Consider the following 22,238-nt stretch of genomic DNA (forward strand, 5'->3'; position numbering starts at 1 on the left):
TAGCAGCCATCTTTGTGCCAAATTGGGTTGCAGGGTTGGCTGATCAAGAACAATATGCGATGAGAACTCCACAGAAGCAAAAAAAAAAAAAAAAAAAAAAATCATAAATGTGACCTCAGTCTGCTTACAGCGCTTACAGCTGAAGGCAGCCTTGTGCAAATGTTCGTGTTTACTTGTTTGATTTAGTCTCCGTGAAGTTGGCCTTGGGCAAGGCAATAGACTTGGGATTATTCATGACAATAAATAGTTACAGAAAAAGACATGATTGAAGATATTTCAATGTGTAGATATGACAGGCTACTCATCTCATCTCGTGGACTAAGGTGGCATCAGGGATTCTGTGGTCAACAGTGACACTGCGGTGGCACTACTGTTCAGATGGAGTCGATACTCACTGTTTTCTGTTGTGTTTCCTTTTCATGACAGTATATCCTCATGTTTGCATGTGCACGGAAATGTTCCAAACTGCCACCCTAAGATTCTGGAGGTGGTGCTCAATTACTTTATTATGCATGATAGAAGTCACATTGGGTGAAATGGGATAACAACAATTCAAGACAGACAATTTGGAAACACACACTGCAGGATAACTGTTCTGTTGGCTTTTTTTTCTTTCTTTCTTTCTTTCTTTCTTTCTTTCTTTCTTTCTTTCTTTCTTTCTTTCTTTCTTTCTTTCTTTTCAAGAAAACAAGGGGTCTTGTTTAAAATGTTGTGGATGTCTTTAGCCTATTTCATGTTTTTCTATTACCTTATAATAAGGTCCTTTTATGAGCTGAATATTGTAATGAACTTTACTATATCCTTGTGATGGGGAGATGTGCTCCCCTGTTTATTGGCACTTCAGTTTGTTGTAATGCAATTGTTTTGTTATTTCTATGTAAGTACTTGAATAAATAAAACAATATCATTGGGCTACTTGGATCACTATCTAAACACACACACGCACACACACGCGCGCGCGCGCACACACACACACACACACACACACACACACACACACACACACACACACACACACACACACACACACACACACACAGAGACACACACACACAGAGACACGCACACGCACATACGCACGCACGCACGCACACACACACACACACACACACACACACACACACACACACACACACTGGGCGCGCGCACAGGCGCGCTCTAAACATATGCAAAGCACGTATAGCTACAGGCTGTAATTATTCACAAACACCATAAAAATTATACATGTATTATGGCTTATTCGAGTTTAAACTCACCTGATATCGTTTTGCACCTGTTTCTACCAAACTACTTCCCTAAAGCCAGGAAACAGCATTTGAGCGTTAGCTTCCGACTTCCTGTTTTGGCTCGACTGTTGACTGGTGGAAAGGGATGAGGTCCTCTGAAGAGATACAAACTAGCCAATGAAACTGGAATAGAAATTCCCACAAGATGAGCTGGTATGTATTGTCGGTTATGCCGTTAATTTAGGGCTGTAGCGTATTTCTAAAAGTGTGAACTCGTCTCACACTTCGCTACATTGTTATTCCTCTAAAGACAGATGGCTTGCCGACTGGGCTCCGGCTATTACCTGGAACTGCTCCACAAACAGGCTGAAACATGAGCAGGAGTTGTCTTATAAACCCCGACACTAATGAAGCAATGCTTTGCAAGTCACTTTTCTCGCATAGTTAATGAAGATACATCGCAGAACCTTTGCAAAAGAGCATGCTCTTGTTGAACAGTCATGTGTAACGTTAAAGGCTTCGGCTATTTGTTGGAATCGAGGTTTTGCAGTTAACGTTAGTTTACTAACTAAGTCTGTATACTCTTAGTTGCTGACACATTAACAAACAATGGCAACACTATAAGGGAGTGTTTTTATGCTAACGTTATAATAGTTGCTCGGATAATCTTTAGATTAACCATTCTAGATGGCGATAAGGTTATACTGTAGGCTATTAGGCTATTAACGTTAGCAAAGTTGGAAGCCACTTGACGTTTTGGAGGAATCTGGCTGTCCATTGACAGTCTGGCATTATTTCAGATTCTTACCTTTATCCTTGTGTCATGAGGATTTCTGCTTTGATGTGCGATATCACATCAACGTTAATGGTAGTTGTGGATTCATAGTTTAGGACGTAGGCTACCTATATATTTCCTAGAAGGTAGGTGAGTCGGTCGGTCACAGTATGCTAATCCCACCTCCATGTAGGCCTATGTTAATACAATAGTAATAGGCGAATGGCTAGTTTCCTTGATTTCTTCCAGTCCAACACCAGTTTGAGTTCAAATGAAGAAACTATTTACCCAACTTTTAGTCTCCTAACCCACAAGTCCACAGTATTTTCTTCAGTTTAATACCAGTGGGAAGGCCTAGGGACGGTGTTGACAGCTTAACAGCAATTGGTGTCAGTAATTTGGGGGAACTATTTAAATTTTTGACCCACTTTTAGCTCACCCAGTCTGTTCCTCCAAAATCAACTCAAATTAAGCAGGAATATAAAACTTGTGGGAAGTTGGTGTGAGCATGAAGGTCACAGAGGTGATTGGTGGCATACAGTCAGGCTGTCAATGGGTCAGCGTGGGGCAAATCATCCCGTTTTCCTCCATGGCCACACACACACACACGCGCACGCTACCGGAAGTAACGTGACCGACTATCTATACAGCAGTGGTTCCCAAACTGGGGTACCCGTATCCATAGGGGTACATGGAGCTACTACAGGGGGTACTTGAGAGGATTTGGAGAAAATGGAAAAATTTACGAATAAATAATGAAAATGAATAAAACATTAAAATAAATCTGCTCAGGAACAGGAAGCACTAATTGCAACTATTTCACTCCATTTCTTATTTTACAATGTTATATTCTTCAAAAGGCGGGTTATCATTCATTCATTGCATCATAATGCTATACGAGGGATCAGCCGAGCAGCATAAACAGACCGCGTCACTGGGTGGCAACGGCAATGGAACCCTATGGAGCCCAAGTGGCGTGAGGCTTGAGTCTCTGACTCTAGCCAGTTAACTCTGTTTACATTTTAAAAACTGTGACAGTTCACACAACTTTAACACGACATGCATATATTATACATCAAACTCTTGAGCTACTTCTGCTCTCACTCAGAATGTCAAAATATAAGCGATGTGATTTTTGAGATATTAATGTTTGTTTGGCACAACTCATACTATTAACTGCCGCGGGGTTCCGCATTTCTGGGTGTCAAGTGACGTCACGCTGATTCGTCCTATAGTTTTCTCTGGCAGTTTTCTAAGCAAAATGTTGTAGTTGGGTAAAGGGGGTACTTGGATTCAGAAATCTGGGAAACGGGGTACTGCTGAAGACAAAACAGTTTGAGAACCACGACATATAGACCAGTGGTTCCCAACCTTTTCTGAATCATGGCCCACTTGAACCTTTGAAAAAGGTTTGCAGCCCCCATCCGACCGTAAACAGGTAGGCTACGCTACGGATGCCAAAGAATGCATTCTCAGAGGAGCTGTCCATCGGCACCACACACAAATCAGAAACTAAAAGTGAGGGACTGTCTGCATTGCAATATAATTAGCAAATAGATATTATAGACAGCACAGTAGTGTATAGTAATTTTACTAATTAAATAACGGTATCCTTCAATAATGGAGAAATGCATTCTCACACATAGTAATAATGACATGTTTTTTTCTCTCTCACAAAGATCGTAATGTTTTAGCAAATTATTAGGCGACCCACTTTCAATACATTCACAGCCCGCCCGTGGGCCCCGGACCATAGGTTGGGAATGGCTGGTAGAGACTGTTCGTATGGGCCCATCGCACCAACCAGATGCTCTAAAGTCCCGGACACACCGGGCCAACAGCAAACTAGAACTAGCGGCAACGAAGGTCGACTGTTCCGTTGCCTCACGCCACCTGTGTCGGGGCCAAAAAGTTGCACTTAAACACACCGCAAAGACCGCAGCAGACGGACACTTAACATGTACGTTCTGCGCCTGTGGCTGCCCGAGACCTACTATTGCCATGTATATGCACATGGGAGAAGTTAGCAGGGAAGGCTTTCTAAAAGAAAGGGATGACGCGAAACAGAGGAATTGCCATACAACTCTTCAAACATGTATTTTTGTTTTAAGGATGCTGGTTTGTTTTGGTTAGGCAAGTAAAATAATTTGGTTAAGGTTGGGGTTAGGGGTTGAAAATGTTCAGCTCAGGTGTTCTGCGTAATCCCTTTAGCCTTCAAGGCTAACTTGTGCTGCAAATATACAAACCACCAGATATATGAAACAAAGCAACATTTGCCTACCATTAATATAGCTACCGTACTTCTACTGGAGAATATGTCTGATAAAAAAGTTGCAAGTGGCACTGACGCTGGCAGCCCTTGCCTGGTATTTTGCTTGTGGAAGAAGAAAGGAAGAGGCGGAGGCGAAAAATAAGGAGAATAAATAATAATAAATAAATGGGTGATATGATGCATAGAGCGACAGGCTCAAGGGGCGTTCCTGAAGCCCACGGCGTTCAGGCTTTGTGAAAATATTTGTGTATTGGAATGATCAGATGAGATGAGAGAGACAGATGAGTTTTTGAACGATGAACGTTTTGTGCGTGCCGTGCCCTCTCTTCTTGTGTGCACTGCTTCGCTTATGCTCCACCAGCCAATCAGTGATTTCTCTCACCAACTGCCCGGCGCTGATTTTATATGTCGAATCGAATCGGCCGGTTCCAAAAAAAAGCAGCCGACTCGTGCCAACGGTGGTGGACGGACACAACGCAAAAACCATGGCGACAGATGCTCAGGACCGTCCAGACATTGCAGATGGCCGACTACCACTTGGTCGTGTGTCCCGGGCTTAATGTCATGCAGAGGCTTCGAAGCTGCTGTCGGAGTCCAATGGAATGAACTTTAGGGACTTGATGGGAGCAGTTAGATCAAATTAAAAAAAAATCTGTCTTGATGAATCTGTGCTGCTGAAACAGCAATTTTTGAACAATGTGTAGGCTGTTGTTGCTGTTTGGATTCATTGTTCTTCAATACTAGTTATGTTGCTGTAGCATAGCATCCCCTCACTTAATATGATTGACAAATACATGTAACTCTCTGAGGTATGTATAATAATGTATATCATAAATTGGTGCCCCAGAAAATACCGTAGTAGGAGATATCATCGTGTTGCAGCCGATGCAGAAGGGCAACATTTAGCAAATTATTGTAACGGGCAAACTTGAAATTGAAACACATTTTTATTTAGGGTCAGAGGTCTAAGATGAGGAAAATACAATGGTGGGCAGTATGGGCACACATTGTACAGCTGTAGGGTAGCACAGAACATCTTAAATTATGTATTTGTTAGGCTACATTATAGCGGCCAAACTGACAAACATTTTATGAGTCTTTAACTGCAACTTTTCTGTCTCGAGGCAAATGCAATGAGAAAACCATTTTGTCATGCATTTTAGCCCAGTCATTTTGATTATGCACCAAAATGACTCCTCTGCTCTGACTTAAATCACAGCACTCGTGAAGTCTTACTGCCATCTTCTCTTTCCAGCCTTTTTGCATTTCATTTTATTTCTGTGACTGCGCTTTGCATTTACGAGTATAGGGGAGGGTTAAACTGGCCTTCAGTCATGTGCCGCTAGTAGTAACAGAGCTTGACGACAGACTCGAATAACTTCAGTCAGTGGTTGTTTCTCCCGATTAATTGACCAATAGAGTTCAAGAGGGAAACGGGGAGAAAACCCTTTCATTGCACGTCTGTGACGTGTCTGTCCATTAACTCGTCACATCGCGTACATCAGCGCACCCCGGTCTGTCTCTGTGTCACGGTCAGGAAGGGCCAGCGACCATGCAAGCAACACGGCGTCACTCGCTTAGTCAGACGCTCAATAGCTGGCAAGCGACGCTTCCACCAGCACGTACGGCCAAACACAAGGTCAAGAGTGGGGTGCAAGACCAGTGAAAAGAGCCCTTTATGGGCTCTGCTGACTGGTGCATTCCAGTAGGGCCTGCACACTTGCTTCTATGACGTGAGAGGATTGACTCTGGGGTCATCGCCAGAACAATTCCACTCCCCAACGTCTTCAACCGGCCCTCTGTACTCCCATGGAATAAGCTCGTTTCTTTTGAGTGATGCATTATTCCGTTAATGGCGTACACACATTTTGCAGTTTGAGTGAAAAGCCGTCGGTTCTTCCAGTTGATGTATAATGTGTCCCGGTAGAGAGGACTGTTGTTTCTTTGTTCGTGCCTACGTGCTTTACTGGACAAGTGACGTGGAGCCTGTTGGGCTAAATCAAAGATCAGATAGCTCTTGATTTCAAAGTAGCCCTACTTGTACTTGCTGATACAGTATGAACGCAGCTATGTGTCACAAAGCACTTCTTGCTACAAACACCCGGGTCTGATGTTTGTCACTGCAGGTTATAACCTAATATGTCACCAGGAAATGGCAGATGATATCAAGCTGCTATGATTGATCACCTAAAAACTCATGGAGCAAATACGTTGGTACCTTGAGAATTAACTCTGCTATTTACTAGATCATTTACTAGTTGTTGTTGGTATTAAATCGTCAGAGTAACACGAGTACTTTTATATTAATCAAATAGTCTGAATGATTAACTACCCATGCCTGTCATTTGTAGGCCTAAATGTGTGCTCAAAATGCTCTGGTCTTTACCTGCTATAACATATACGGTAGTCTAAGTTACAGTCTTCTGTCTTCAACTTGTCTTGTGGCTAGGTCTGCCTTTCCTTGCAAGTTCTGGGTTCACAGGACTTGACATCCCGATGTTTCGATTCATGCTGGGCCCAGCAGAAATATCGCAGTGTGTGAAGAAACATCAGAAATGGATTGACTCTCACACAGTGAAAACCATCTTCCCATTCTCTCCCTCTCCTCCTGGTTGCCTGCCACATTCCCTTTCTGTCTGCCTCACACTCGGGTGTAGGCTATTTGCCAATAACACACTGTTCTCATGAGGAGTTGAAGAGTGACCACTTTCCTACGGCTGTTTGCAGAAGTAGCTCTACGTCTTCTGCAACTATGATGTGATGGACTCTGTCTTCCATTTCTTTCTTCAGGGGTGGCTTTTTATATTAAAGGGGAAATCCACCCGAAAATATTATTTGCTTTTCTTGGACAGACTCTAAAGGCTGTTACACACCAAGAGCGATGCGGATATACAGCACGAAATTGCGATGCAAATGCGAATATTGACCCACGTGTCAATCACAGCAACAGATGTGTACACGTTGGAAGCGAATTTCTGAAAAATCGACCTTGGTCCGGAAAAAAAAACGCGGAACAACGCTCAGCGAAACTTTTCCGTTGGTAGGCACGGTTGCACCGTTTCTTGCTTACCTTAGGTTTGCTAAATATTCCTGAATGCCTATGGGATCATGATGATGTCGTTTGATCCCAACAATTATTTGAGCTCAACAATTGAGACAAGATCGCTTCAGACTATAAAAAAGGTCTGTCTGAAGGCATTTATTTGTATCTCTGAACTATCTCTTTAACCAAATCATATTATTCTATGTGATCTCCTTTTGATAACTAATGTATTATAGTTTCACTTTCATTCACTGAGCCTCCCCTGAAACTGTTTGGAGCCCCCCTGGGCTCTCCTCTGGCATACAGTATCAAACCAAGCTATATTGAAGTGCTTTCTACGTGTTGCGCCTAATGTGATCAATAGTATTCAGGACAGGTAATATGAGAAAGATGAGTCATCCAAGTTGGAGCTGAGGAATTTCAGTTGGTGCGTTAACTGTGTTTTTTTCCGCGTTGGTGGTGGCTCACCCAAACTATGACACGGGTAAAACTACTGCTGTAAAAAGTTATTAGTTAAGTCGGCCTTTGTGAATTTGAATCCTCAATGAAAATAAGGCAAAGGATTCCTATACACTCTAAAAGCACAGGTGCTGCTAAGAAAATCATCTTTACTTGAGATAAAAATGAATTTGATCAAGTGAAGTCTTCCCCACCAGTGAAAGCAGTTTTTTTTTTTTTTTTTTTACATGTATTTCAGATTAATCCCAAATGCTTATTATTTGACCATGTGGACTTTTGTGATTGAGCTGTCATCAAAAGGATATCCCCCACACATCAGTAGCATTCCCTGGTTGCACAACGAGGAGGCCCTACCTCACACCCTTCTCTTTTCCATCTCATTAGTCTACACACCTTTGTTCTGACGCAGCTGCTGCCTCGCCCAGCCTGTCACTGTCACCCGCAACTCTCCATCATCTACCCTGGATTTCAGGCTATTAGTGTCAAATCATCAGTGACAACCTACAGCCGTGTGCAACATTTGGCAAGACTGTTTTCTGTCTCATGGATTCCCAAAGAGCTCCGATGCTAAGAAACAACTTATTACACGCAAGGTTTTGAAACGATAAAAGACCATTATAACTAAGAGGGAGGGAGTTATTTTTCTTTTAGAAAAACTATAGCTAGGATGTCAGTGTGTTTCTCTTTCAAGAGTGTAGAAAAGTGTGTATTCCATTCTGAAAATCAGGTGCAACTAGCCTATGTGTGCTAGGCTATTTGCAGTTACACTAAACCTCATGATATGTTTTGTTTTGGATTGATTGGTAGCACTGCTCTCAAGTTTGTCTTTTCAAGGCGTGCCTTTGTCTTCTTATTGTCTTTTTCAGTCCGCTGACATATGACAGTGGATGTCTTTCACTATAAGAGGTGTCCACAGTCCAGTGCCCTGAAATATCATGTTTCTGATTCATAGCATAGGCTAGTATGTGCATCTGTGTTTGATTGGTAGTCCTGCAGTAAAGCCACGCAGAGGAGAGGGGACAGCCACTTCTAATTGGTGATATCCGCCTGCAATGGGAGCCAGATGTGTCGATGTGATGACAGGAAGTTAATGCACAGGAGTTGACTGCACACTCCGGCCGGACGAGCTGCCATTTAACACACAGCTTCACAGATTGACAGTCTTTTCAGCACATGTTCACTATACCCACCTCCAGTCACTCACGCTGCTGATGTCAATCAAAGCCTTAAATAATTAAGATAGAAGATAGAAGTATTTTAGCCTTTATCTGCCTCATGTCAGCTTTTTCTCTAACTTTCTCTCGTTGCAGGATTCCCTTCAAGATTGGACAACCAAAGAAGCAGATTGTCTCTAAAACAGTGAGTCACCAATCCTTTTTGTCTTGGGAGTTTCCATCTCACGTACTCCTCAACATTTAATGAAATCTCCTTCGATTAAATACAAGTTATTTTTGCTTGAAAGCAACACTTTTCAACACGGTGTATTTGTGAAGATGTAGTCGGGAGGTCTTCACAAATAGTGTATCGAACATGAATAGTAGCCTAAATCATCTCAACCGTGTGCCACAACTGTGAGACGTAAGGGTGCCAATTTGTCAAAGCCATGGAAGGGGGCTGAGGTGGTTGCCTTGAAGTGACATGGAGTGGGTGTTCTCTCCTTGCTGGAGAAAACCACTTCCAGTGTAATGGGGTCTGTGGGCCAGCAGGCACTGTCTTACTGGGTTTCCAGCATCCTGTGCCATCCTAGGCCAAAACCAGGAAGTCAACTTAGATGACCCACTAGTGACAAAGTGGCAGCTGCCTCCCTTGTTGTTTTGGCCCACGTGTTTTAAGTCCAGGAGCCCACAGAACCACAAGACAGGAACCTGTGCTACCTCTGCAACCAGTGTTTGTCGTGTTCCATAGACATGGCTGAGCAAGCTCTGTCATCATCATCATGTTCGCATATGCTGGGATTAACCACTAATTTAAGGGAAAGAGATTAAATGAACACACATGTTAAATAATGAAACCAGTGACAACTTGCTGTTCATTTTTTTTTTTTTTTTTTTTTAGGTTGAAAGAGACTTCGAGCGAGAATATGACAAGCTCCAAAAGTAAGTTTGCTTTTTAAATGAATACTCACAGCAATGTCTATAAGCCAGACAATGAACGAGCCTTCATCTGATGGAAATCTCCAGCATGAAACAAAATGCACATGCTATTCATATCTCTTGGGAGTTGGGATATTTCAGTCTTTTTTTTTACAATGAAGTGAATAGTAGTGAGTACAAAAGTGAATTGGTAGATATTGTGACACAGTGTGGTGTTTTTTTTCCTATACGAGGACTTTTTTTTTCAATTTCTTTTTTTTTGTTCCATTCATTTCTTAGACTGAAATGTGTGACTAGTGTAGTAGTGGATGGATGAGTGGGTAGCTGCACTGAAATCCACTGAACATTGTAGCCTTGTAAACATAAAAAAATAAGACCTCCTTCAGAGAATTATACTTCCCGCATGGACTGTCGCACAGAAATGAGAGACACGGAATCCTGACGAGAAAACGTTTGGAGCTTTTATTATACTCTGTGTGCGGGTTTCTGCTCGCAGAAGTGAGCGGGAGTTTTGAAAATTCCACTTTGTCCGCCTAGACCCTAATTTTGCACGGCCAGGCGAAAACTGTCCGCATGGGAGCCTTGCGGAGGAGCGTGTCTGCTGATTTGACGTCCCTTTTTCCCGCACGGACATGTAATTGATTCAACATAGTGAAGTTAATTTGTTTATATTGCCGTTCCTCACAACCATGTTTCAAAGGACGTTGCAGAGAAGGAGCCTACCTAGATCAAACTACTCAACAATCAATCGTATAACAGAATGATGTACGTCACGAAGAAGCAAAACAAGACACGCAATAGCATTTTGCAGGACATGGCGTGCCTACCTATCCTACATAGCCCAGTCTACCTGGCACCACCAACCTTAGACCCTCAGCACAGGCACAGAAGGGGAAAAAATGAAGAAACCTTATTGGTTATTGGGGTCTAACATCATACTCTCTGTTTGTTTGCATGGAATTACCGGTATGAACATAGACACACTCATGTCGTGTATATGGAAAACTCCATTGGTCAGCTTGAACTAGAATTTAGGGCTCACATTTTGAGCTGCGCTGGAATCTAAAATTAGAAACCTGGATTTAGGCTGTAAGTTCTAATCAATAGCCTATGAAATTCCTATACACTGCAAGTCTTCATACATTCAGGGAAAGAATAATTAGCTCCTCTATGTTACCGTATGTTCAAGCATTTCATTGATTTGTGGAGGCAAACGCAATAACCCTGAAATGAACTGCAGACAGTCGTTCTTTAAGCAGCCTGTTGTGAAGCGAGTAATGTGCTATCACGCTTTCTGTGAAACAAAAGAGAGAGAGAAGTGTTCAGAGCACGTTCCTCAGACCTGAACGCTCAGAGAGAGAGAAGTGTTCAGAGCACGTTCCTCAGACCTGAACGCTTTCTGTGAAACAAAAGAGAGAGAGAAGTGTTCAGAGCACGTTCTTAAGACCTGAACGCTTTCTGTGAAACAAAAGAGAGAGAGAAGTGTTCAGAGCACGTTCCTCAGACCTGAACGCTTTCTGTGAAACAAAAGAGAGAGAGAAGTGTTCAGAGCACGTTCTTAAGACCTGAACGCTTTCTGTGAAACAAAAGAGAGAGAGAAGTGTTCAGAGCACGTTCCTCAGACCTGAACGCTCAGAGAGAGAGAAGTGTTCAGAGCACGTTCTTAAGACCTGAACGCTTTCTGTGAAACAAAAGAGAGAGAGAAGTGTTCAGAGCACGTTCTTAAGACCTGAACGCTTTCTGTGAAACAAAAGAGAGAGAGAAGTGTTCAGAGCACGTTCCTCAGACCTGAAACAAAAGAGAGAGAGAAGTGTTCAGAGCACCTTCCTCAGACCTGAACGCTTTCTGTGAAACAAAAGAGAGAGAGAAGTGTTCAGAGCACGTTCCTCAGACCTGAACGCTCAGAGAGAGAGAGGTGTTCAGAGCACGTTCTTAAGACCTGAACGCTTTCTGTGAAACAAAAGAGAGAGAGAAGTGTTCAGAGCACGTTCCTCAGACCTGAACGCTCAGAGAGAGAGAGGTGTTCAGAGCACGTTCCTCAGACCTGAACGCTCAGAGAGAGAGAAGTGTTCAGAGCACGTTCCTCAGACCTGAACGCTCAGAGAGAGAGAAGTGTTCAGAGCACCTTCCTCAGACCTGAAACAAAAGAGAGAGAGAAGTGTTCAGAGCACGTTCCTCAGACCTGAAACAAAAGAGAGAGAGAAGTGTTCAGAGCACGTTCCTCAGACCTGAACGCTCAGTACATCTGGGCATGAGTCTGAGGTTAAACAGAGTCCCTGAGGGCCTTGCAGACTGAGTGGGAGCACCATTTGGTTTTGTTGAGTAGGAGGACCCTTTATCAGAGAGGTGTGGCACCAATAGACCTTATAGATGAGTCAGAGGAGCAGGCATGTACAGACATCTTAGCTTCTCCACCCTTCAGATCCATATCGGCAGACCATTGTGCACGTGCTAGCCGAAATATTGTTTAATTTGGCGAGTGATGATGTGTGGTTGGTAAGTCGAAAAGAACTATATGAATGCCCCATTCACAGACAGTGGGGCCTGTTCTTCAGAGCTGAAAGAAGAAAACATGCAATCAATTCAGAAATGCCTCACTGACTGCACATTAAAAGAATAGTTCGCCCAAAAATGAAAGTTCTGTCATCTACTCCCCCTCATGCCAGCTGAAACACAGGTTAAGTTAGCTCCTCCCCCCTCATGCCAGCTGAAACACAGGTGAAGTTAGCTCCCCCCCCCCATGCCAGCTGAAACACAGGTGAAGTTAGCTCCTCCCCCCTCATGCCAGCTGAAACACAGGTGAAGTTAGCTCCTCCCCCTCATGCCAGCTGAAACACAGGTGAAGTTAGCTCCCCCCCCCATGCCAGCTGAAACACAGGTGAAGTTAGCTCCCCCCCCCCCCCCCATGCCAGCTGAAACACAGGTGAAGTTAGCTCCTCCCGCTCATGTCAGCTGAAACACAGGTGAAGTTAGCTCCTCCCGCTCGTGCCAGCTGAAACACAGGTGAAGTTAGCTCCTCCCGCTCATGCCAGCTGAAACACAGGTGAAGTTAGCTCCTCCCGCTCATGTCAGCTGAAACACAGGTGAAGTTAGCTCCTCCCGCTCATGTCAGCTGAAACACAGGTGAAGTTAGCTCCTCCCGCTCGTGCCAGCTGAAACACAGGTGAAGTTAGCTCCTCCCGCTCATGTCAGCTGAAACACAGGTGAAGTTAGCTCCTCCCGCTCGTGTCAGCTGAAACACAGGTGAAGTTAGCTCCTCCCGCTCATGCCAGCTGAAACACAGGTGAAGTTAGCTCCTCCCCCTCATGCCAGCTGAAACACAGGTGAAGTTAGCTCCTCCCGCTCATGTCAGCTGAAACACAGGTGAAGTTAGCTCCTCCCCCCCATGCCAGCTGAAACACAGGTGAAGTTTGTCCAACACAGGGAGGTTGCGAGCGCAACTCAATGGCAGCCTTCTCCAAAACAAGTCCGTATGGAGCACTTCTTCAGAGTTCCATAAAGACCTGCGGTGGGTTGCACCAGCTGTGCGTAAGTTGAAACGTAAGCTAGTTTGAACGTAAAGTCTCACTAAGTCCGAATTTACGCACTACTAAAAATATTTGGGTTGCACCAAGTGAAATAGTTACAACTTAGGCATAAGTTAGAACTTAAATTTTACACCTACGTCTTACTAGGTGTAAAGTCCTCCGTAAAATAGCAGTTGGCACGGATTGCAACTTGGCACCATGGCGCATCGTTGTTTTGCGTCCGCAACGCGCTCTCCGTGATCAATTATTACACCCTTTGATATCACGCTTTTGTTTCCCACAAGCTGCAACACTGCATACAAATTAAAATAACCGCAACAATTTAGCGAGGCAGGATGGTGGTAAATTAGCCTACAATACTGATGAGGGGCTCACAGATAAATGTTAACAGTAATATGAACCTAAACGAACGTTACTCAATAACGTTCTCATTTAGTTAGTGTTGATGAAATATGAAAGCACTAACTTGCGGTGGGCAACATGTCCCGACTGTTTTCATTCCACTTAATTAAACAACGGTAAATAAACACCGTTTCCACCGTGCTTTTCACTGATTGGCTACAGGAAGTGAAAATGTCATTTTCCGCGACACTATTTTGGTCAGTATGGACTTTAGGGTCTACTAGTTAAGATGTATCTTACGTCTCCGTGGTGCAACTAAACAAAGACACAACTTTAGTGTCAAACTAACTAGTTTGAACGTAGCAGTTAGTGTGGACTTTACACCCCAACTTAAGAGAGAACTTACGTTCAGCTGGTGCAACAGGCTGCTGTATTTTTATTTTTTATACCATCATTTAGTGCAAATCTTAACTACAGCTCATTGATTTGCAATGTACAGTATAGGTCGTGTATAGGTCTTTGAAGTATTAAAAGGTTGATGGAAACAGCAACATTATACATAAAAGGAAAACATCAATTTCGCAAACGAAACAAAAACGCTCGCTTGAGGTGGTTTTTGCCTTTTTCAAAAAACAGTTAATGCACCAAATGGGAGATGGAAAGACCTTTTTCGAATAAGTTATGACACAGCTTGTCTGGTCTGCTGCGATGTGTTCTGCTGCTGGAGCAGAACGGCAGCCGACGGGCCTGACAAACGCACGGCTTGATGACCCTGCCTCAGATCAAATGTTGTTCTGGATCTAAAGGGTTGCACCCCACATGCTCTCCGTCCCTAAAATACCTTTTGCACGGTGACTCCCAGAACCGTTTTGTGTGACCTCTTCCCCAGATATATGGCAGGTGAGCGTTGCAGAATGTGCATTGCTCCTGTGATGGCTGTAATATTACTCCTCGCCTCCAGAAAGAAAGAAATACAGCCAGCAGCAGATTACATGACATCATAATCATCGCTTGTCCTATGGCAAGTAACCATTGGAAAGCTCTCTCTCTCTCTCTCTCTCTCTCTCTCTCTCTCTCTCTCTCTCTCTCTCTCTCTCTCTCTCTCTCTCTCTCTCTCTCTCTCTCTCTCTCTCTCTCTCTCTCTCTCTCTCTCTCTCTCTCTCTCTCTCTCTCTCTCTCTCTCTATGATCTTGTCCCCCCCCCCTCCCCCCCAGGCCCACACAGAGCCTACTTTTCAACTTTTCAAAAGTTTGCTTAGAGTTTGCGCAAAACCTGAATGGAAACACGGCTAGACATGGCTGTTTTTGTTTTGGGACTCTGAAGAACAGCAGGTCCCAATTGACTTGAGTTGTTTTGGAGAAGGCTCCATCATATCCTGATCTTGATCATTTTGCTGTGTTGATAGCGTGGTGCTCACTTAAGAAAATGAAACCCGTGAGAAATGTTTTAATGTCTTTCCAATTGACATCCACACACATGGCTCTGATTCAGCAGGCGTTATGGCTGGCTGATTATGGCTGCAGTGGCCCCAACTGTGGGGGCACCCGGAGCAGGGAGCAGCTGTTCAATAGGCTTCTCTATTAACACCTTTTGGAAACGGACCCCGGGCTCACCTGGCACTCAACCAGAAGAATGGCTCTCTAGTCCAGGCATTTTAACACACAATTTGGGTCAATCTCTCACTAATTGCAGCAAAACCAAACTCAATGGATTTTGTGTCCTCAATATGTTCTAAATGAGAGGTGGGAAATAAGTCTTAAGTAATGAGGGGAAGTTTTGAAAATCACACCTAAATAATAATGATCCTACCAAAACAGACAGTACAGGTGAATAGGGTAAAAAATAATAATAGATATCCCTATGAAACCTCCCCAGTTGATGACTCACATTAAGACAATATTTTTCTGTTCTGGAAATGTATGCAAATTAGCACACATTTATGCCTCATTTGCACAATTAAACATGCAATTTCAGAAAACTTGTAATACAAAAAATAATTGCCTTGATGTAAGTGATCAACTGGGGAAGTTTCATGGTGATACATATTGATTCAAATGTTTACCCTATTCACCTGTAGTGAGAGGACTACAATATAAGACAACCTTGCTTGTCCGGTTTGGTTTGGTTTCATTTAGTTTCGAAACAAGCCACTGGGGAGATTGATCTGACAGAATGCCATTGTCCTCCTGTCCTGTGGTGTGAACTGTTGCATCATTTCCATTTACTGGAAATGACATTTATGGAACAACCTCCATCTGGTCTGTGGCGTCCATTCAATGTAAAAATCCCCAAAAGTTAGGCAAGTTCATTTGTATAGCCCATTTCATACACAGAGGCAATTCAAAGTTATGATTGACAAAGAGTCTGTTTATTTTATACACTCTGTTTTCAGTAGCCCATTGTTTCAAGTGTTGGGACAACAGTTGAATGAATGAATGAATGAATGAATGAATGAATGTCAATTGTCATGTGACAGATCCATGCAAATATCATCCAAGTCTAATTTGATTTGAGCTACTACAGTGTAACACAACAGATTAGTTCCTCAAGTAGCTGACGGTGGCACAGGATGCCCATGCTGTGGAACTTTAGAGCACATTGTGTATGCAAGTGTATTCATTTCCCAGATCAGATTCTACTTGATTCATCATTTTGGAAACGGCTGGTATTTAAGTCCATGGAATTGTCATTGAATTGGCCCCATACTGCACTGTTTTTGGTGTGATTGTAAGTTGTACCCATGTCAGCCAGTGTTGGAGAGTAGCAGAGAAACACATTCATGTTAAGGGTGTTCAGGCACCTGACTTCCTATGTAAAACTGCATTTGTGGTTTAAAATCCTCAATCCAAATCCCAGCCATGATGGCTGCTGTAACTTGTATCCCGATAGAAAACCTATGGAATCGCACAACTGCATTCTCCCTCGTTAATATAATCCCTCCAACAGAAGATGGGAAATGCAACCCCTCCACTTTCCCCTTTTCATCAAAGCAGGAGAAGTGATATGACAGCAGTCTCAGGGGACTTTCTAAACAGCCCCTCGTTTGCCTTAATTGATATAATGAATGGCATGCTTTGCAGCCTCCATAGTCTGCTAATTGCCATTTTTAACACCCATCATTGGGATATGTGCAGAGGGATGATTGAAGACATTAATGCTTTTGAGCGCAAATGTAGTTGACAGTAACAAGAAGGGTTCTCTGTGTTCATAATTAGCTAAAGGATGTTATAATCATGTTTTATGTGGAATCAATGAAATGTGTAATCCCATTTTGAACCATATTTGTTTTTATGCTCACTTCCTTCTGTAGGTGTGTATTTGCTACTTGTGGATTGGGCGGTTTCTTTGCCTTTTCCAATCATGTTTGAGTGAAGGATATCGATTTAAAAGGGGTGAGGAGTGAGGACTGTGGACACTGTCTGACTGGAACAATTTCCTCTGTCTTTTCCCCCCATTATGTTTCTGATCACTAGATTCTCAACCTAGCACTCTCAACTAATGCCATTGTTGGTGACACAGCTGCAGCAGGCCATATTTCCCATTGTTGCTGACTGTCACGTCGTTACTGTCGCGTTACCGTATTAGCCATGCTATTATTAATCACCCTTCCTCTTGCCCCACAGGTTGGAGGATCAGACAAAGAAGCTTCATAAGGACATGAAGAAGAGCACTGAGGCGGATACAGGTGTGTTCTTCTACCAACCTATACCTCCTGGTGGTGTGACATTGATCTCCACGTGTTTCAATACAGCTGGAGCACTGACTTGACAACTCACTTGATGTTGCCTGGCAGGTTTTTTCAATGCTGCCTTTACAGTGTGCACTGTTGGGATTGTGTTGTTGTTTGAACTTGTCATTTGGTTGGTTTGTCTACCCACACATTTTTTATTTTTTTGCCTGCCACAAAGAAAAAATTACTTATGTATTGTTGAATCCCTTCTTTTTATTTATTTATTTATTTATTTATTTATTTATTTATTTATTTATTTATTTATTTATTTATTTGGGAGTGGTTATTGAAATATCTATTTGCTAAGTAGCAGTAGACTTGGGCCCTGGTAGGTAGATACTTGTGGGGGTGGATGGGGGGAGGGAGGGGGGGTGGGTGAATGAGAAGCGTCTTCATTTCCTCTCCTTTGTGCTGTGGAATATGGATGTCTGCCTCATCAAAGTGTGGGGAGCTGTCAGGCCCTCATTATTGTTAATGGATTCCATCTGTTGCACAGGTCTCCAGCAAACAAAGCGGTGGACCTCCTCAGCATGTCAGCACTGCATCATGCTCAACACAGCTTCCCATATCGCTCGTCATTCATCAAGTCAGGGGTGCTGATACGCTCTCGGGGGGCTCTCTTGAACTCCCTGACAATTGGCCGGGGAGGGACGATGATGTTTAAGGGCTGCTCCGGGTTCACACTTTCAATTAGGCCAAGTAACAGAAGGCAAAGGCAGCGGCAGAGAGATCACCGTGATTTTGATAGAGAATTTTCCATTTTATCTCATTTGGGCACCGTGTAATTACAGGGGGACTGAGGTGTTAGTTTTGCACACTAATCACACAGATTATTAAAATGACCACACTTGGGTCACGCTTTGATTTTCATAAATCACCCTATAATCAACATTTCCTTTACAGTCATGTCAGACGAGGTCAAATCAAGCCCTTTGTTACTTGTCACACGGAGAGAGATGCAGAAGGCCCACACCAGGGTCATTGATTGGTTGATCATTTTTTCTTGAGAGGATCCCAAGGGAGTGTGAAAGAGACCAAGGGCCTGGTTGCACAAAACACCTTTTTAAGTTAAGATTTTCCTTAAAGTCAGAGTTAAGGTTTCCATCAAATAAAATTGGTTGCGCAAAACACCCTTAAGTCTTCTCCTTACGGTTTCCTTCAAATATTTTTGTGCAACCGATTTTATTTTATGGAAACCGTAACTCCGACTTTAAGGAAAATCTTAGCTCAAGGTGTTTTGTGCAACCGACGATGCAGGATCTCGATGGAGCCTCTCTCCTCTCTTTTGTCGACTGGTGTCTCCTCAGTGCAGCTCATGTATTTTGACAGTGAAGCGATAATCTGATATGTGCTCTGCGTCTAAGACAAAGTGGCATGCGTGCAGATTAACAGTAATGGGTGCTGTCAGTGTAGAAACATTTGCACTGATTCCTGGTGCTCGGGTGAATATTCATCACAGCAGCCAGCCAGCCAGCCAACCCCACCACCCCCTCCAATTCCTACAATAGAGGCAGCACTGTGCCATTCTACGTTTGATCTCCAATTGTTTCCCAAAGATCATTTTGAAGACCCCGCCGCTCTCTTACACACACACACACACACACACACACACACACACAAACACACACACACAACACACACACACACACACACACACACACACACACACACACACACACACACACACACACACACACACACACATTCTGGTGAAGTGCTCAAAGCTTTGATATTGGCCAACTGAGCTCCTGTGATGTTGACTTTGTCCACTTAAATTGTCCCTTTTTAGAAGAAAAAAAAAGCTGGCACTGACTGAGTAAGATTAGAATGTGTTATAGTAGAAGTGTATTTGACTAAAGAGTATGCTCTTTGTGTGTGTGTGTGTGTGTGTGTGTGTGTGTGTGTGTGTGTGTGTGTGTGTGTGTGTGTGTGTGTGTGTGTGTGTGTCTCTCAGCCATGTCCAAGGCAGCAGTGAAGATCTCTGCGGACCTGCTGAGTAACCCATTGTGTGAGCAGGACCAGGCGTTCCTCGAGTCCATGACTGCCCTGGACACCGCCATGAGAAGGATGGACTCCTTCAACCAGGAGAAGGTCAGTCATTCTCACAATCTCCGACTTTCACGTCTCTTTGTGTGCTCGCTCGCTCATTCTTTCTTCTGTCTTACTCTTTTAATTGATCAGATCTTCCTGCTATTCGCTACAGTATCCAGGCGAATGTCTCTCTTTAGACATACGAAGGAGTAAACCAAGATTATCATTTTTTTAATGCAGGTTTTTAAATTTGTCAAATTGTGGTCTAAAAACCATCCTTATGTCTTTCCTTCTGCTGTCTTCTGAGAGCATCTGTTGCTTCATCCCCTATCCACCTTATCTCTAGCGGCCATGATGCCTCTGGGTTTTTCTTCCGGTGTGATCCTCCCAGCCTTGTTGCTGACAGCTTGACACCCGTCTGGGCGAACGGAGCAAATCACTAATCGGGTCCAGCTTGGCAGAAATCTCGTCGATAAATATCCCTTTAAGAGCGCAGTGCGCAGGCTACTGTGGCTAATGTTAGCGGCTAGCTTAGCTATGTTACATGGCAGTAAAACGCCACTAAATGACCAAATTGATTTAACTTTTAACCATTTCGAGTATCACTGTTTCCATACGGACTCCCAGCGTTGGTTAGTTGTTTATAACGTGACTATATTTATAACCTTCATAACGTACTCCAGTTTCCAGTTTATAATTTCGGCTCTGCAGCCAAAGAGTATAACAAAGGAAATGGCAAGCTGCAACAATAAGTCACGTTAAACCGGAACTTGTACCCACAATTATTTGTACAGTGGGGCATTCAAAAATAAGGTGGATAAGCTAAAGCTAACTGGTTATCGGCTGTGAAGAGCGATGCATTTATGACTCACTGGCTGGTGTCTGAAATAACAATGGGAGGTGTTTCACTAAATACATCCTAACACAACAGTCATAGATGATGTTCCTATCCCAGGATATTCTAGGTGTGTGTAATGAACAAGTCTATCCCAAAGCCTGGATCAAGACAGCTGAAACTCTTAATCTAAGGTAGCAGCGACAGAAAACAGTTTAAACCTTTAGAGACTGAGGATGGACATGAATAATAATAATCATAATTTTTTCAAACAAACGCTTGGCTCACGTTAAAGGCCTCATTGATAGTTACCTCCACCAAGGAGGTCATGTTTTCAGAACTACTGTGCCGATTTTCATGAAACTTGGTGGAAGGGGCATGAGCCAAGGTAGAACCCATAAAATGTAGGGAAAAGGGGTCGTAGCTAAGGATAGGAAAGTCATAGAGAGTCGGGATTCGAGGTGTGGGGGAGTGGCTTAGGTGTATCTGGGTGGTGGACTAAGTATCCAAGAAGCTCCTTTTTTTCTCTTTTCTTATGTAGAGACCCAGAATAAAGGTCCACTCAGACACAATCCGACACTCTCTTCTCTTCTCTTCTCTCAAAAAATCTGTTCTCTTCACATAAAAAATCCTCATGTTAGTTTGTCAATGAAAGCCTGCCTGCCTCAGCACTCGTCTTTTCCTGGTTCGCTCGCACACACGCGTTTTGAAGGGGAGAAGGAAGAAAGGGGTGGTGAAGTGAGATCCGACGTACTACAGCCGGACTACTATACGTCTCGATGGATTGTATCTGAATTCGGCCTAAGCCAAATTAGGGTTTCCTTTCTGTACCGGCACAATCTTCTGTTGTTTTCCTTTGTCTGTATCCAATTTTAATACGTGCAAATAAATAAAACAAAACAAAACAGAGAATATATATATTTATTATATTTCAGTATAAACCTATTTATTACAATGGAAACATTTTTGATTTACATGTTGCTGCTGCGTACCATTTGCTGTTGTGCAATATGTATGTATCTTCTATCTATCTTTCTTGTGAATTGTGTGATTCCAGATAGCAAACACACTTTCCTCCTAAGGCCTAAAAAAAAATTAAGTTTGGTTCCGGTTGCCGACCGACCCTGTCAATTTACGTGCGACCCAATTTATTTTATGAGCTTGTTGATTTGACGGTGGCGCTAAGGGGCGGGGTTTGCCACTGCGCAAAGGTGCTTTTCGCTACGGATACTTTAAAACGAAAATGGCATGGAGGGAGCATGACGGACATGTGCTTTGTGTCGCTTCTCTGCCCATGCAGCAGCGTGCCAACCAGAATTGTGAGATTGGGGTTAAAATCGTTTGAAAACGTGCTTCAGGAAGTTAAACAGTGCGCTTGTATATTCGTATCAGCAGCCGGCAAAGTGGACAGAGCTGACAAATGGACGGATATCTCCAGCGATGTGGTGTCGACCCCCACTCAGCAGCTTGGTTCGCTCGTCAGTGGCTTCATGGCTACGTTTCAATTCAGGTATTTAGCACTGAAGTGCACGGCAGAACCTCAGCCCTCGACAGCTCAAAGTACCGCTCCGTCCGCCTTCGAGATACTGTTTCGTGCACAGCAACATACTCATTTGCCCCCGCCGAAGGTTGCACAGACGAAAAAAGAGGAGCTAAAAAATGACATTCTGGAGAGCCTGCGGACCCGGGGAGTGGGCTTTTCTCTTCCAGAGAGCACAAACCAGAGCGTGTGTGTGCGCGTGTGCGTGCATCTGTGCGTATGCGTGCATGTGCGTGCGTGTGTGTGACGTGTGTGTTTGTGTGACGTGTGTGTTTGTGTGCGTGTGTGTGTAGCTATGAGGAAGCCGTGAGTTGGAAGAGGCAGGGAGGGAGGGAGGGGGGGGGGGGGGGATAGAAGTGTGTATG

General features: G+C 43.5%; 1 protein-coding gene across 1 annotated transcript in view; it reads left to right on the plus strand.

Annotated features, from left to right (window-relative positions):
* The first annotated feature begins 1,348 nt into the window (after window positions 1-1,348).
* Window positions 1,349-22,238, plus strand: part of bin3 (bridging integrator 3) — a 43,561-nt gene continuing 22,671 nt past the window's right edge. Inside the window, exons 1-5 of the mRNA XM_083644160.1 lie at window positions 1,349-1,439; window positions 9,086-9,134; window positions 9,831-9,871; window positions 17,361-17,422; window positions 19,422-19,558. Of these exons, the coding sequence (XP_083500286.1) occupies window positions 1,432-1,439; window positions 9,086-9,134; window positions 9,831-9,871; window positions 17,361-17,422; window positions 19,422-19,558 (297 nt within the window). The 5' untranslated portion in view covers window positions 1,349-1,431. The remainder of the gene's footprint in view (window positions 1,440-9,085; window positions 9,135-9,830; window positions 9,872-17,360; window positions 17,423-19,421; window positions 19,559-22,238) is intronic.

The sequence above is a fragment of the Poromitra crassiceps genome (assembly GCF_964638095.1).
Source record: "Poromitra crassiceps genome assembly, chromosome: 10".
Classification (NCBI taxonomy): domain Eukaryota; kingdom Metazoa; phylum Chordata; class Actinopteri; order Beryciformes; family Melamphaidae; genus Poromitra; species Poromitra crassiceps.